Source organism: Oncorhynchus mykiss, chromosome 26 (genome assembly GCF_057628025.1).
Source record: "Oncorhynchus mykiss isolate SJ-2025 chromosome 26, ASM5762802v1, whole genome shotgun sequence".
Lineage (NCBI taxonomy): Eukaryota > Metazoa > Chordata > Actinopteri > Salmoniformes > Salmonidae > Oncorhynchus > Oncorhynchus mykiss.
The window spans coordinates 33,780,443-33,797,072 of record NC_143047.1 but is presented as its reverse complement, the minus strand read 5'-3'; the positions used below and the strand labels follow the sequence as shown (position 1 = coordinate 33,797,072).

The following is a 16,630-nucleotide window of genomic DNA, read 5'->3' as shown; positions in this document are numbered from 1 at the left end:
ATCTTGAAAATGGGCGCAGCGGTCTAAGGCACTGCATCTCAGTGCTAGAGGCGTCATTACATACACCCTGTTTCGGTTTGTACCACAACTGGTCCAGCGTCGTCCGGGTTTGGCCGGTGTAGGCCTTCATTGTGAATAAGAATTTGTTCTTATTTACAAAAAAACGTATTGTTCTGTGTGAAATTTGGTCTAGAATCGCTTAGCGGGCTAACGATTAGAGCACACTATAAGGAGTGTAATGACACCAAGATGTTGTCTGACTGTATCATGTACCATTCACAGATCATATACTGTAGGTCTAAAAGAGACCTAAAATAGCCACTTTCATCAAGATACATTTTTTTATTAAATAAATTGTGATACAAATGTAAAAAGCAAGTCAAACGTACTTCCTCCCAGTGAAGTTTCTATGTGAGAATTGCCAGAAAAATCTGAGATACCCTAAATATTTTTTGTTTGTCCTGGCGTGGAATCGCCCTTGAGCTCAAGCCAATAATAATAGCTGTACGCGGAAGTGTATTCTGTTCATCCTCTCTTGAAGTATAAATATTGGTTGTCCATATTATTCGAATCCAGAGTCATATTTAATACTGCTCTTATTCTGGTTGTTCTAGATCTACAATCTACAATATACTGTACAAAGGGTATACGTTTTTTCTGCTCTCTTCTGAATGGCCCATCATAACACCATTCATTGGTTACATCACTCAAGAACACACTGTCACATAAGAAAACACACGAGGGTTGTGTAACTCGCACCCTCTGTGGTATTGACAGCATGACAGTGTCATTTGATTTACATTTCATCGATGATTGTATTTGTTTGGCTTTCAAGCCAGCATAATCGTAAGTATATGTTTAGACTACTTTATTGGCAAGCTAGCAAGAACGTTAAGCTACTTGATACTTGTTCTGCCACACTAGTCTCTGTTCTCTAACTAGATGTAGTCTCCAGGTATAATAACACATTCATATTATGGGTATTGTTCTGCATTATAATTACATTCTATTTTCAACTCCTTTTCTACAGGTTCGGACCAGACACACAGACTGGATACGTTAATGCTGGCTAAACTAAACAGTGTGCTCTATTTACCAACGCTACTGCTGGTCCGTTAGCCAGCTAAGCTAGCTAGCTAGCCTGCCAGTCAACATATACTTTGGCTAGTTATTTTTTATTACTCTGTGATATTCCCCACATTCCTATTTCTATCTTTTCTGTCGACTTAAATAAAAGAATGTCATGCACATGCAGATCAGCGGCGAGATTGTTCATAACTTCTCAAAAAGGTAAGCATATTTTGCTAGCTAGCTAACTTGCTGGCTAGCTAGCTAACGTTAGTCTTCTAGCCAGTCAGCTTGCAAGTTGCACAATCATATACTGTTCAAATACAGCACAAATAATGATTATGAGGTGTTGAGAAAAGCAAGCTAATGTGAAATGGGGTAACATGGTTGTTTTGCAAAGTTGTAACCTGTAACATCTACCTGCTAGCCTTGTAGCTAAAGCTAGCTAAGCTGATGTGAACTTGACTTACAGTGTTGTTACGCAAGAAATAACCATACAGTGGTGGTGCATGCATTACAGTTAGTTATTTTTCCAAAGACTTTGTCAACATTTTCATGTTATGAAAACATGTATGTTCAGGGGAACTTTCAGCGACGTGCCCCCTTATGCATTCATATTTGACACGCATGAGGAAATGTAGGTGTTTTTATCTATTGATTAGTAATATGCTCAACGTTTGCTCTGCTGATTTAGAAAATGTACATTAACAGTATGTCAGTTGATTGAATCTGCTTGTACGTTCACAGGTATCTCTTCCACCAGAGTCCAGTTATTTTCTATTAGCAGACCAGGAACACCTGAAGTCCGATTAACCAGAAGAGTTCCTGTGAGATCCTTCTCCGAATCATCTGTATGTTTTTCATCAAAAGATGTCAAAGATGGCTCCGGTGATGGAGGAAAGGTATGTCAAAATCAGGCCTTATTAACATGTTGTTACTATTAATAAGACATTATAAGGAGGTTACACATGCTTATGATGACAATTCTTACAATGAATTGCAATCACATCATAATGCATTGGGGCGGCAAGTAGCCTAGGCAGGTAGCCGAGTGGTAGCCTAGGCAGGTAGCCTAATGGTTAGAGCATTGGACTAGTAACCGAAAGGTTGCAAGATTGAATCCCCAAGCTGACAAGGTAAACATCTGTCATTCTTCCCCTGAACAAGGAAGTTATCCAACTGTTCCTAGGCTGTCATTGAAGATTAGAATTTGTTCTTAACTGACTTACCTAGTTAAATAAAGGTCAAATAAAATAATAATGTAAAAAATATCTGTTGGCTATAAGTAAAGTTCATTGAATGTTATAATATCTTCATGACTTCCTTCATGGTGAATGATCTAGTCCCAGCAGGAGCTACAGTACCTAATCTACATTCTCTGCTCTTCCACTCTTGACAGAAGTCAGTTGATGATGCAGGAAGTGGGAAAAGAGGAGCTTCTGGTGGCTCCGGAAAAGGAGGCAGCCAGCTACGCTGTCCTAAGTGTGGAGATGCCTGCACACATGTAGAAACCTTTGTGTGTAAGTGTTTTACTTTTCTTCTCGAGGAATTGACAAGAGAGGATAGGATTTGTGTACGGTCAAGCTTGGCACAGGAGCAAATCTCAATTATGAGAAATTGAGTGCTTTGAAAAGTGCTTTGAAACAAACAGCAAACTGTTAGCCTGGTCCCAGGTCTGTTTGTGCTGTATGGCCAACTCCTATATGGTCGTTGTTATACCAAAAATATGCCAATTGACCATACGAGTAGGCAAGACAGCACAAACAGATTGGGAACCCAGGCTAGCAAACTGTGCAGTGACCCTGACACTTACTTTCTTTTAATTTATTTGAATTAATTGAACATATGGTTTATAACATGTACCAGTACCAGTCTGAATGACATGCACATCATGTGGAAGGGACATCATTTAAGAGAATATGGTGTTACTCCAGCTTTCAACTGATCTGCTTTACCTAGTATCTACTGGCTCAGTGCAGCTCACACATCTATAGGGAATGCCAGACTACTGGGCAACAGCTGTCAGACATATTGCGTGTTACTAACAAATAAAGTCCTTATGTAACAAATGGGTCATAGTCACAGAGCAGCTAAGTGTAACACAGGTCTAGTTTGTGTGCTTATGCCCCCACTAGCAATATCATGATCCGGCTTAGTTGGTGCCATAACATCCTTCCCCCCTCCCTCTTCCTAGCTTCAACCCGCTTTGTGAAATGTGAGAAATGTCATCACTTCTTTGTGGTGCTGTCAGAGACCGACTCCAGCAAGAGTCTCAATAAGGAGCAGGAAGCAGCCAACGAGGCCGTCAAACTGGCCTTCCAGCAGAAACCTCCCCCTCCTCCTAAAAAGGTACCGTGGAAAAGTCTTACAATGCATTATACCTGCAGGCTTTAAGTAAAGTGTTAACAAGTGGGACAAGAAGAAAAGTAGGATGGTCTGGTGGTCTAATCCGCTGCCTCAGGTGCACACATACCGCTGCAGCATGGGTTCTAATCCGCTGCCTCAGGTGCACACATACCGCTGCAGCATGGGTTCTAATCCACTGCCTCAGGTGCACACATACCGCTGCAGCATGGGTTCTAATCCGCTGCCTCAGGTGCACACATACCCCTGCAGCATGGGTTCTAATCCGCTGCCTCAGGTGCACACATACCGCTGCAGCATGGGTTCTAATCCGCTGCAGCATGGGTTCTAATCCGCTGCCTCAGGTGCACACATACCGCTGCAGCATGGGTTCTAATCCACTGCCTCAGGTGCACACATACTGCTGCAGCATGGGTTCTAATCCACTGCCTCAGGTGCACACATACCGCTGCAGCATGGGTTCTAATCCACTGCCTCAGGTGCACACATACCGCTGCAGCATGGGTTCTAATCCACTGCCTCAGGTGCACACATACCGCTGCAGCATGGGTTCTAATCCGCTGTCTCAGGTGCACACATACCGCTGCAGCATGGGTTCTAATCCACTGCCTCAGGTGCACACATACCGCTGCAGCATGGGTTCTAATCCACTGCCTCAGGTGCACACATACCGCTGCAGCATGGGTTCTAATCCACTGCCTCAGGTGCACACATACCGCTGCAGCATGGGTTCTAATCCACTGCCTCAGGTGCACACATACCGCTGCAGCATGGGTTCTAATCCGCTGCCTCAGGTGCACACATACCGCTGCAGCATGGGTTCTAATCCGGCCCACTGATATTTCAGGACACTCCTCTATCTTTCACCTGTATCTCTCTCTATCCAATAAACATACAGACTTTAAAACAAGTATATGGTAATCAGGATGATTATTAGACATTATAAGATGTCATATAAGTTTATGACAGGTCTTGATGCATTATAACTGCATTATACTTGCAGGCTTTAAGTAGTGTTACCAAAATAATCACAATAATGTGAAATCAGGCTGATACATCTCATTCAAACTGCATTCAACCTTTCCCGCTACTGTCTGTCCTCTTGCAATGTCCCAACACATCCACTTGTTGTGTCTGCCAGACAACGGGTGGTTCAGTCATCCATGTTAAGTTATAGCTTACCGGGCTTTGTAACATCCGCCATACCACTGAAAGAAGAACAAGTAGAGATTGTACGACAATAGCACCAAAGAGGGACATGTGTCTATAAACTGTCTGCAGAACTTATTGGTAACATTTTACATAACACTTTACTTACAGGGGCAATCTGGGATTCAAACAACAACAATGCGGCCATCCCGCCACTTTTTTGTGTAAACAGCTATGGTTGGGGAATGGGGCTGGAGAAATGTAGACACTCAAATTCAAAATCCAAAAACATATGTACAAATCAACGATAGCCCCTTTAAAGCCTGTAGACATAATGCTTTATATCTTGTTATTGGCTTGTATGAGCCTTTATAATGAATGTCTTATTATAAGGCTTATAATATGTTTTTTTCACTGTATGTGGGACATTTTCAACTGACTCAAAATGGCTGTTCTTTTAGGATCATTATAAGATTATTATAATGTGACATTGTAAGGAGAGTCATTGATGCTTATGATAAGTCTTGTAATGCATTATAACTGCATTATGCTTTATGTAAAGTGTTACCAAATTGTCTTTCAGATCTATGCCTACCTGGATAAGTACGTTGTTGGACAGTCCTATGCAAAGAAAGTGCTGGCGGTGGCTGTTTACAACCACTACAAGCGCATCTACAATAACCTTCCGGGAGCGGACACCAAGCCACAGGCGGAGGTGGAGAAGCAGGCCTCCCTTACTCCACGAGGTTGGTACTGTCCCTGAGCTGTCTATCTCCAGTTTGACTCTGTATTTAATTTGTCTGAAATGGCCTTCTCCCTTCCTCGCTACTTATTTCCTCCATCTGCACCTATGTGAATGACTTGACAGGAGAAAGGAACTATTGAGTAGCTATCCTATGTCTTCAAATCAGTGCAGAAGAAGAAGAGGAGATTAGAGGAAGCGACTTTATACTATCGAGATGCATACTATATGCAGTGGCAGTTTTTTTCTACTGTGCACCTTGAAATGTAACAGCATGCCATTCACTCAGGTTAACAAAATGCCTGAGCCCATTTGTAATGTAAAACAGAATCACAGCTGAATGGAATGAATGGTAGGATAAAGTGTTCTCTTGCAGGCTCCTCTGCAATGGTTTGGCATGTGTACAATGGCTTCTTGCAGTCCTTCCTCATCCATGGATTTAAAGTAACGACCCAGGGTTTCCAGATTTCTATAAAATATGACCAATAATGAATTACAATATAAGTGAAATAGTTTTCCTTCCCAAAAATGGTAATTCAGTATGTTAAGAGGGGTGTGGGTGTACCCAAACAACAGAATGGCGTATACCGGTCATAAGAAATGTTCATGTGGGTAGACAGCTGATTGGTCAGCTTGATGAAATCCTCCTCTATAAGGAAATAGCAGCATTTTTTAAATGGCTTGTTTGAGATAAAAGTTTGAGGTGATTTTAAGTGTTTTTTCTCCAATTTATGCTTTGGCCACTAATATGAGTATATGATGAGTCAACAACATTATTTGGGTATGAGTTAACAATATGAACTTTTAAAAGAGAGCTTTTCACTGGACAGTTACTTTAAGGTTTTCCCAGTTTTTTTAACCTTTATTTAACTAGGCAGGTCAGTTAAGAACAAATTTTTATTTTCAATGACGGCCTAGGAACAGTGGGTTAACTGCCTTGTTCAGGGCCAGAACGACAGATTTTTTCCTTGTCAGTTCAGGGATTTGATCTTGCAACCTTTCGGTTATTAGTCCAACGCACTAACCACTAGGCTTTCTGTCACCCCATTAGCCCAAAGTCCTGTTTGAACAGGACTTTGGGATAATGACAATGTCAGATAACACTACTAGTGACAATGTCAGATGATAACTTTCACTCTCGTTCTGTGGAGCTAGAGAAGACAAGAGGATGAACACAGATTGACAAGTTAGTGGTACAGTAACTCGTACAGAATATCAGTTACATGCAGCCAGAGGCTTTCAGCACTTCTCTCACCAAAATGGTCTCTAGCTCGCTAATAGTCTCTTTTCCATGTTACCTCTCTCAGACATCTACAGTAAGTCAGTCAGTCAGTCAGTCAGTCAGTCAGTCAGTCAGTCAGTCAGTCAGACAGACAGACAGACAGACAGACAGACAGACAGACAGACAGACAGACAGACAGACAGACAGACAGACAGACAGACAGACAGACAGACAGACAGACAGACAGACAGAGAGGATATGGTGGCCAAATACAGACAGACAAAGACAATCAAGCAGAAATACAGACAGACAGATAGTGGCCTAGTTGTTAATCATGCACATGGTATATATATCTCTCCACACAGTAACAATACACTGTGCCTTAGTCCAATATTTATTCACTCTCACAGTATCTCTACACAACACCCTTATTCCCTATGTAGCGCACTACATTCCTAGCTGATCTCTCTCTCTCCCCTCTTGCCTCTCCATTCCCTCCCTTTCTTTACCTTCTCTCTGTCTGTTCTTTCAGAGTTGCTGCAGATTGCTGGGATCAATCCCCATGGCAATGCGCTGGGTGCGTCAGTGCAGCAGCAGAGCCAGCAGCCTGCCCAGGAGAAGAGGGGGGGCGAGGTGCTCGACTCTCACCACGCCAACATCAAACTGGAGAAGAGCAACATCGTGCTGCTGGGACCCACCGGATCAGGTGAGCTTTGGAAGAATTGGAGCACGTGCCAATCTATAAGGGAAGTCTTTTTCTACTATAGTGTACTACTTTGAGCAGAGTCTCCTGTGTCACTCTGTGATTAAACAGTTTGTCATTGGGTCAGCTCTTTAATTGGCCCTACACTGTCATAAGGCCTACGTAGGGTAGTAATGACGTACAGTAGCAGTTGTCATAAATGCTCATAAGGGTGGATGGAAACTGACTTTACACAGTTATGACACGGACAGTAAGAGTTGTGCCAAGGCCCTGAATTCACCCTGCACTGCTCTGCATAAGGTGACACAGTTATGGCATTACAGATGGCATTACTGTCACGACTTCTGACTTGACTCTAAAGTCAATTGCTATACGCTAACATCTACTTTTACAACCATGAATGCCATCTGTTGCGTAGTCGTACGTAGTCTTTTACGAGTTCCCAAGAGGGGTCTAACAAAACACATACAAAATAAGTTGTAATCGGATTCTTGGCTTTAATATCTATATTACAGGAAACACAAATTGTGTTAAAGCAATAGTACACTCAGTTTTTGCTCTGTATTGAAAGGGCTCTAGAATAGCTGACTGCTGACATGCACAGTTTGTTGTGATTGCGCTAGTTAGCAACTTCCTTCAAACTGCACGCAGAGACATAAAAATTGTATCCATGAGTTCATCTCTCTGGGGAAGTAGATAAAGGGCCAAGATCCTGAAGTATCTCTTTAACACAAAGCTTTTTTTAGTGTAGTATTCCTTTAAACAAAAGTTGTAAAATGGATGTGTTGGTGTTTCCTATTGCCTGACATTGATAGACATCCATATTGCAGGTAAAACCCTCTTGGCCCAGACACTGGCTAGGTGCCTGGATGTGCCCTTCGCCATCTGTGACTGCACCACGCTAACCCAGGCAGGCTATGTGGGCGAAGACATTGAGTCTGTGGTGGCCAAGCTCCTCCAAGACGCCAACAACTCTGTTGAGAAAGCACAACAAGGTATATGCTATAATGTGTTACTTACTTGCTTGTGTATGTGAATGCCTGTGGTTGTGTGTGACATGTGACATCAGTATGACTATCTTATCAAGTAGTGTACTTTAAGCACATCAACTTCATTCCTTGTCCTAAGAGTTGGTAGAGTTTTGATGCTGAATGATTTCATTGGATAAAGAAAAGTTTATGAAACTGAATCTGTCCGACTAGCTTATCAGTTACTGTACTTGTAGCAGATCAACTTCTCTAAATGCCCTAAGAGTGGAAGTTTTTGAAAGGAAATAACTGAATTAAAGGCACAGTAGGCAGCTGTTTTGATGAGCCGACCAAATGCACATAGAAATGTTATAGATCTGTCATTCTCATTGAAAGTATGTCTGAGAAGCGGTAGATCCATTCTATGTGTGCTATTTTTCTGTGCTTCCCGCTTTTGCTCGTTTTACTTTGAGTTTTGTATACCATCTTCAAACATCTGAAAACAATATATTTGTAGTTATTGAAAATATATTTCTTAGTGGTTTAGATGGTACAACGATGCTCTACACTATTCAATACTTCTTTTGTCGCATACACTGAAATTAAGCGAACCATTAGAACTTTAGTAACCAGGAAATGGTGCAGTGATTTCTTCCTATTGTACCTTTAAAGATAGAAAAGTGAGACAGTGTAGGCCCACATTTTTCGTGATTGCTGTGCAACATATATATTGCATGTGTGACGAACCAAGGTGAGGCAAAATATTATTGTGTGGTAAAAATGTTGATATACTGTATGCTAACTCGCTCTGAACGGTGATTGGTTCTCGTTCTCTTCACTGATTGGCCCTCGCAGGCATCGTGTTCCTGGATGAGGTGGATAAGATTGGCAGTGTGCCCGGAATCCACCAGTTACGAGACGTGGGGGGTGAGGGAGTACAGCAGGTCAGTGTATACTGTGTATAGATAGATATTACAGTGGTTTGATTATTTATAGATATGTAGATCTGTCACTGTCAGGCAGTACAGTCCTGCCATGAACACTGTTTGCCCTGTCGGTTATAAACCTGTAGATCCGGTCGCTTCATAACAAATTTCCTTGACCTTTCACTGCATTGTCTGTAAAAAAACACACTTGTTGACTTGTTGATCTCCCATAAGGATTCCAACATGGGATCATACATACCTGTTACAGTGGTTTCCCATCCAAACTTTACTTGGCGATACTTCCTTAATTGTCTATTTGGAAAGCTCCTGTGTCTTATAACTTTCAGTGTCTAGTTGCCCTTGAAACTCAGACAATCAAAAAATGCTCTGAGTTAAATCAAAAGTAAAAAATAAATAAAACATGTTAACACCATGTGATAAATTCCCTCATTACCCTTCCACCATCTTGGCTGTTGCCTCCCTTCGCAATATTTGCTCTAGATGTTTGATCGCCCAGAAATGACTAGGGCAAAGATGTTCAAGTATGAGGTAAGGTAATGAGAGAATTTCTCCTGGTGCAAAAACATTTATAGGTTTGGAAGAGGTTGAGAAGAGGTTTAGGAAACACTGGGTTATTGTACATTGTGTGTTTGGTGGTCGTTTGGTAGGGTCTACTCAAACTCCTGGAGGGTACTATCATCAACGTCCCAGAGAAGAACTCCAGGAAGTTGAGAGGTGAGACGGTCCAGGTGGACACCACCAACATCCTGTTTGTGGCCTCCGGTGCCTTCAACGGCCTGGACCGGATCATCAGCATGAGGAAGTGTGAAAAGGTAAACATTTCAATGTCAACATTTTAATTACGAATAACATTTAAATTGACTTTCAAATTTTTAATAACTACATTTTCTGTAAAGGAATTTCTTGTGGAGTGCAATAAAAAACTGTACACAAATAACAGTCAATACAGAATGAAACTAGACTGCCGTCCCTGTGTGGCTCTGGCCAAATGTACTATACTAGACTAGATAAGGAGGCTGATATTTCAGACAGACCCTTCATTTTGTGGCAAGGTTGCATTTGTAAGTGCAGGGGTTTTGGTGTTACCATAAGTGATATTGCACTGAATCAGTGTATCCTGGACACTGAAGCTCTTTGATCAAATGCCTTCAGAAAGTATTCATGCCCCTTGATTTAATCCACATTTTGTTGTTACAGCCTGAATTCAAAATGGATTAAATATATATATATTTTTCTCTCACCCATCTGCACACAATGCCCCATAATGAAAAAAAAAGTGAAAAGGTGTTTATTAGAAATGTTAGCAAATTTTATTTAAAATTAAATACAGAAATAACTCATTTACATAAGTATTCACACCTCTGAGTCAATACTTTGTAGCAGCACCTTCCGCACTTGGATTATGCAACATTTGCCCATTATTATTTTAGAAATTCCTCAAGCTCTGTCAAATTGGTTGTTGATCATTGCTAGAAACTATTTTCAGTTCTTCGCTTTCTCATTTTTTAAGTACATTTAAGTCAAAACTACAACTCGGCCACTCAAGAACTTTCACTGTCTTCTTGGTAAGCAAACTCCAGATTTAGCCTTGTGTTGTAGGTTATTGTCCTGCTGAAAGGTCAATCTCCCAGTGTCTGGTGGAAAGCAGACTGAACCAGGCTTTCCTCTAAGATTTTGCCTGTGCTTAGCTCCACTCCATTTATGTGTGCTTTTTTTCACCCATCTATCAATAGGTGTCACGCCCTGACCTTAGTTATCTTAGTTTTCTTTATTATTTTGGTTAGGTCAGGGTGTGCCGAGGGTGGTTTGTTTAGTTTTTGTATTGTCTAGGGTTTTTTGTATGTCTAGGGGTTGTTGAATATCTAGGTGTTTATATGTCTATGGTTACCTAGATTGGTTCCCAATCAGAGGCAGCTGTTTATCGTTGTCTCTGATTGGGGACCATATTTAGGTAGCCATATTCCTTGGGTATTTTGTGGGTTATTGTCTATGTGTAGTTGCCTGTAAGTACTTGTGTCGTATAGCTTCATGGTCGTTTTGTATGTTTATTCAGTATTCAAAGAAGTATGTATTCTTATCACGCTGCGCCTTGGTCTTCTCGTTATGACGAACGTGACAATAGGTGCCCGCAAATCTTTGCTCCTGAACTTAAGGCTTGCTATAACAAAGTGGTTGAATACTTATTGACTCAAGACATTTCAGCTTTACATTTTTTATTAATTTGTAAACATTTCTAAAAACGTAATTCCTCTTTGACATTATGGGGTATTGTGTTTAGGCCAGTGACCCCAAATAGTATATTTAATCCATTTAAATTCAGGCAGTAACACAGTGAAATGTGTAAAAAGTAAAGGGATGTGAATACTTTCTGAAGGCACTGTATCGCCATGACATTACAAGGTAAATGAGGAGAACTTTAGTTGTGTTTACAACGCTCTCAACCTGATACCGTCCATTTACTGTGAACCAATCCTAACTTGGTGTGAAAAATGTGTTTTCACAAAGTTATTTGTGCATAGGCCTATCTCAAGTTAAGATTCAGCCTTGGGTCAGAAAATACTGCAAATGTGGGTGGGATTAGTAAGGTTCAAGGGGCGGTCAAGAAGATTTGGGTATTCGTAGCAGATTCACCTGTGTGTATGTATATACAGTGCCTTCGGGAAGTATTCAGACCCCTTGACTTTTTCCACATTTTGTTTCGTTACAGCCTTATACTAATATTGATTAAATTGTTTTTTCTCCCTTATAAATCTATACACAATACCCCATGATGACAAAGAAAAATAGTTTTTTAGAAATATTTGCACATTTTTTACAAATAAAAACGTAAATATCACATTTACATAAGTATTCAGACCCTTTACTCAGTACTTTGAAGCACCTTTGTCAGCGATTTCAGCATTGAGACTTCTTGGGTATGACGTTACAAGCATGGTACACCTGTATTTGGGGAGTTTCTCCCATTCATCTCTGCAGATCCTCTCAACCTCTGTCAGATTAGATGGGGAGCATTGCTACACAGCTATTTTCAGGTTTCTCCAGAGATATTTGATCGGGTTCCACTCAGGAACATTCAGAGACATGCCCCAAAGCCACTCCTGGGTTGTCTTGGCTGTGTGCTTAGGGTCGTTGTCCTGTTGGAAGGTGAACCTTCGCCCCAGTCTGAGATCCTGAGCGCTGTGGAGCAGGTTTTTATCAAGGACCTCTCTGTACTTTGCTCTGTTCACCTTTGCCTCGATCCTAACTAGTCTCCCAGTCCCTGAAAAACATCCACACAGCATGATGCTGCCAACACCATGCTTCACCTTAGGGATGGTGCCAGGTTTCCTCCAGACGTGACACTTGGCATTCAGGCCAAAGAGTTCAATCTTGGTTTCATCAGAGCACAGAATCTTGTTGCTCATGGTCTGAGAGTCTTTAGGTGTCTTTTGACAAACTCCAAGCAAACTGTCATGTGCCTTTTACCGAGGAGTGGCTTCGGTCTGGCCACTCTACCATAAAGGCCTGATTGGTGGAGTGCTGCAGAGATGGTTGTCCTTCTGGAAGTTTCTCCCATCTCCACAGAGAAACTCTAGAGCTCTGTCAGAGTGACCATCAGGTTCTTGGTCACCTCCCTGACAAAGGCCCTTCTCTGATTGTTCAGTTTGGCCAGGTGGCCAGCTCTAGGAAGAGTCTTGGTGGTTCCAAACTTCTTCCATTTAAGAATGATGGAGGCCACTGTGTTCTTGGGGACCTTCAATGCTGCAGGAATGTTTTGGTACCCTTCCCCAGATCTGTGCCTCGACACAATCCTGTCTCAGAGCTTTATGGACAATTCCTTTGACCTCATGGCTTGGTTTTTGCTGTGACATGCACTGTCAACTGTGGGACCTTATATAGACAGGTGTGTGCCTTTCCAAATCATGTCCAATCAATTAAATTGACCACAGGTGGACTCCAATCAAGTTGTAGATACATCTCAACGATGATCAATGGAAACAGGATGCACCTGAGCTGAACTTCGAGTCTCATAGCAAAGGGTCTGAATACTTATGTAAATAGGGTATTTCTGTTTTTTATTTTTAATACATTTGCTAAAATTTCGAACAACCTGTTTTCACTTTCTCATTATGGGGTATTGTGTTAAGATTGCTGAGGATTTTTTATTGAAAACATTTTAGAATCAAGCTGTAACGTAACAATGTGGAAAATGTCAAGGGGTCTGAATACTTTCTGAAGGCACTATATGTTTTGTTATTATGGAAAAAAGTTTAAAAAAGAACAAAATAGACAATGCAACATAAGTACAAAATCAGCCAACATCAGCCTATAGTAGCAGAACTGTCCCTCTTTAACTGAATCCCTCCTCTCTGCAGTATCTGGGCTTCGGAACGCCGTCCAATATGGGACAGGGGCGTCGGGCGGCTGCGGCCGCAGACCTGGCCAACAGCAGCGGAGCGGAGATGGACGCCGTGCTGGAGATCAAGGAGAAGGACCGACTCTTGAAGCACGTGGAGGCCCGGGACCTCATAGAGTTTGGGATGATCCCCGAGTTTGTGGGGCGCCTGCCTGTGGTGGTTCCCCTGCACAGCCTGGATGAGGAGACCCTGGTTAGGATCCTGACGGAGCCACGCAATGCTGTCATACCACAGTACCAGGCCCTGTTCAGCATGGACAAGGTGGAGACTCATTATTGTTATTATTAGTGGTGGTGGTGGTAGTAGTAGTAGTAGAAGTAGAAGTATTAGTGTTACTGGTAGTAATAGTAATAGTAGTGGGGTTAGTGGTGGTAGTAATAGTCATAGTAGTAATAATCGGTCCTTTCAGGATTTTGCCATTCTGTACATAAAACAGTCATTGCAATATTATTGCATAAAACTGCCGATCACCCCACATTTCCAGCATAATGTGATTCAGTCGATCCAGACGCAAACAAACGTTTTCCCTCATCGCATATTGCCACAGCAAAATAAAGCATTTATGCCTGCAAATATCACAACAAATCTCTGCCAAATCCTGGAAGGACTGAGTTGTAGTAGTAGTAATATAAGTAGTAGTGGTGGTAGTAGTAGTAATATTAGTATGAGTAGTAGCAGCAGTAGTAGTAATAGTGTCAGTAGTAGTAGTAGCATCAGTAGTACTATAGCAGCAGTTGTAGTAGTAATAGTAGCAGCAATAGTAGTAGCTGTGATAGTAGTAGCAGCAGATGTAGTATTAGCATCAATAGTAGTAGGATCAGTAGTAGCAGTAGTGATAGTAGTCGTAGTAGCAGCAGCAGTAGTAGTAATATAAGTAGTAGTAGCAGCAGTTGTAGTAGCTGCAGTATCAGTAGTAGTAATAGCGGCAGCATTATCAGTAGTATCAGTAGTAGTACCAGCAGTTGTAGTAGTAGCAGCAGTTGTAGTAGTAGCAGCAGTTGTAGTAGTAGTAGCAGCATTATCCGTAGTAGTAGTAGCGGCAGCATTATCAGTAGTATCAGTAGTAGTACCAGCAGTAGTACCAGCAATTGTAGTAGTAGCAGTTGTAGTAGTACCAGCAGTTGTAGCAGCAGTTGTAGTAGTAGCAGCAGTTGTAGTAGTAGCAGCAGTTATAGTAGTAGCAGCAGTTATAGTAGTAGCAGCAGTTGTAGTAGTAGCAGCAGTTATAGTTGTAGCAGCAGTTATAGTAGTAGCAGCAGTTGTAGTAGTAGCAGCAGTTATAGTAGTAGCAGCAGTTATAGTAGTAGCAGCAGTTGTAGTAGTAGCAGCAGTTATAGTAGTAGCAGCAGTTATAGTAGTAGCAGCAGTTGTAGTAGTAGCAGCAGTTATAGTAGTAGCAGCAGTTATAGTAGTAGCAGCAGTTGTAGTAGTAGCAGCAGTTGTAGTAGTAGCAGCAGTTATAGTAGTAGCAGCAGTTGTAGTAGTAGCAGCAGTTATAGTAGTAGCAGCAGTTATAGTAGTAGCAGCAGTTGTAGTAGTAGCAACAGTTATAGTAGTAGCAGCAGTTATAGTAGTAGCAGCAGTTGTAGTAGTAGCAGCAGTTGTAGTAGTAGCAGCAGTTGTAGTAGTAGCAGCAGTTATAGTAGTAGCAGCAGTTATAGTAGTAGCAGCAGTTGTAGTAGTAGCAGCAGTTATAGTAGTAGCAGCAATTGTAGTAGTAGCAGCAGTTATAGTAGTAGCAGCAGTTATAGTAGTAGCAGCAGTTGTAGTAGTAGCAGCAGTTGTAGTAGTAGCAGCAGTTATAGTAGTAGCAGCAGTTGTAGTAGTAGCAGCAGTTATAGTAGTAGCAGCAGTTATAGTAGTAGCAGCAGTTGTAGTAGTAGTAGCAGCAGTTATAGTAGTAGCAGCAGTTATAGTAGTAGCAGCAGTTATAGTAGTAGCAGCAGTTATAGTAGTAGCAGCAGTTATAGTAGTAGCAGCAGTTATAGTAGTAGCAGCAGTTGTAGTAGTAGCAGCAGTTATAGTAGTAGCAGCAGTTATAGTAGTAGCAGCAGTTGTAGTAGTAGCAGCAGTTATAGTAGTAGCAGCAGTTATAGTAGTAGCAGCAGTTATAGTAGTAGCAGCAGTTATAGTAGTAGCAGCAGTTATAGTAGTAGCAGCAGTTGTAGTAGTAGCAGCAGTTATAGTAGTAGCAGCAGTTGTAGTAGTAGCAGCAGTTGTAGTAGTAGCAGCAGTTGTAGTAGTAGCAGCAGTTGTAGTAGTAGCAGCAGTTATAGTAGTAGCAGCAGTTGTAGTAGTAGCAGCAGTTATAGTAGTAGCAGCAGTTATAGTAGTAGCAGCAGTTATAGTAGTAGCAGCAGTTATAGTAGTAGCAGCAGTTATAGTAGTAGCAGCAGTTATAGTAGTAGCAGCAGTTATAGTAGTAGCAGCAGTTGTAGTAGTAGCAGCAGTTGTAGTAGTAGCAGCAGTTATAGTAGTAGCAGCAGTTGTTGTAGTAGTAGCAGCAGTTGTAGTAGTAGCAGCAGTTATAGTAGTAGCAGCAGTTATAGTAGTAGCAGCAGTTGTAGTAGTAGCAACAGTTGTAGTAGTAGCAGCAGTTATAGTAGTAGCAGCAGTTATAGTAGTAGCAGCAGTTATAGTAGTAGCAGCAGTTGTAGTAGTAGCAGCAGTTGTAGTAGTAGCAGCAGTTATAGTAGTAGCAGCAGTTATAGTAGTAGCAGCAGTTATAGTAGTAGCAGCAGTTATAGTAGTAGCAGCAGTTATAGTAGTAGCAGCAGTTATAGTAGTAGCAGCAGTTGTAGTAGTAGCAGCAGTTGTAGTAGTAGTAGCAGCAGTTGTAGTAGTAGTAGCAGCAGTTATAGTAGTAGCAGCAGTTATAGTAGTAGCAGCAGTTATAGTAGTAGCAGCAGTTATAGTAGTAGCAGCAGTTATAGTAGTAGCAGCAGTTATAGTAGTAGCAGCAGTTGTAGTAGTAGCAGCAGTTGTAGTAGTAGCAGCAGTTATAGTAGTAGCAGCAGTTGTAGTAGTAGCAGCAGTTGTAGTAGTAGCAGCAGTTATAGTAGTAGCAGCA

The 16,630-nt window shown here is 41.6% G+C and overlaps 1 protein-coding gene across 1 annotated transcript in view; it reads left to right on the top strand.

Moving 5' to 3' along the window:
* LOC118936599 (ATP-dependent clpX-like chaperone, mitochondrial) overlaps positions 1–16,630 on the top strand; it is a 28,424-nt gene continuing 11,794 nt past the window's right edge. Inside the window, exons 1-11 of the mRNA XM_090222819.1 lie at positions 1–846; positions 1,031–1,290; positions 1,816–1,970; positions 2,468–2,588; positions 3,263–3,417; positions 5,165–5,327; positions 7,078–7,251; positions 8,079–8,243; positions 9,072–9,160; positions 9,811–9,975; positions 13,519–13,821. Coding sequence (XP_090078945.1) covers positions 1,239–1,290; positions 1,816–1,970; positions 2,468–2,588; positions 3,263–3,417; positions 5,165–5,327; positions 7,078–7,251; positions 8,079–8,243; positions 9,072–9,160; positions 9,811–9,975; positions 13,519–13,821 — 1,542 coding nt within the window. The 5' untranslated portion in view covers positions 1–846; positions 1,031–1,238. The remainder of the gene's footprint in view (positions 847–1,030; positions 1,291–1,815; positions 1,971–2,467; positions 2,589–3,262; positions 3,418–5,164; positions 5,328–7,077; positions 7,252–8,078; positions 8,244–9,071; positions 9,161–9,810; positions 9,976–13,518; positions 13,822–16,630) is intronic.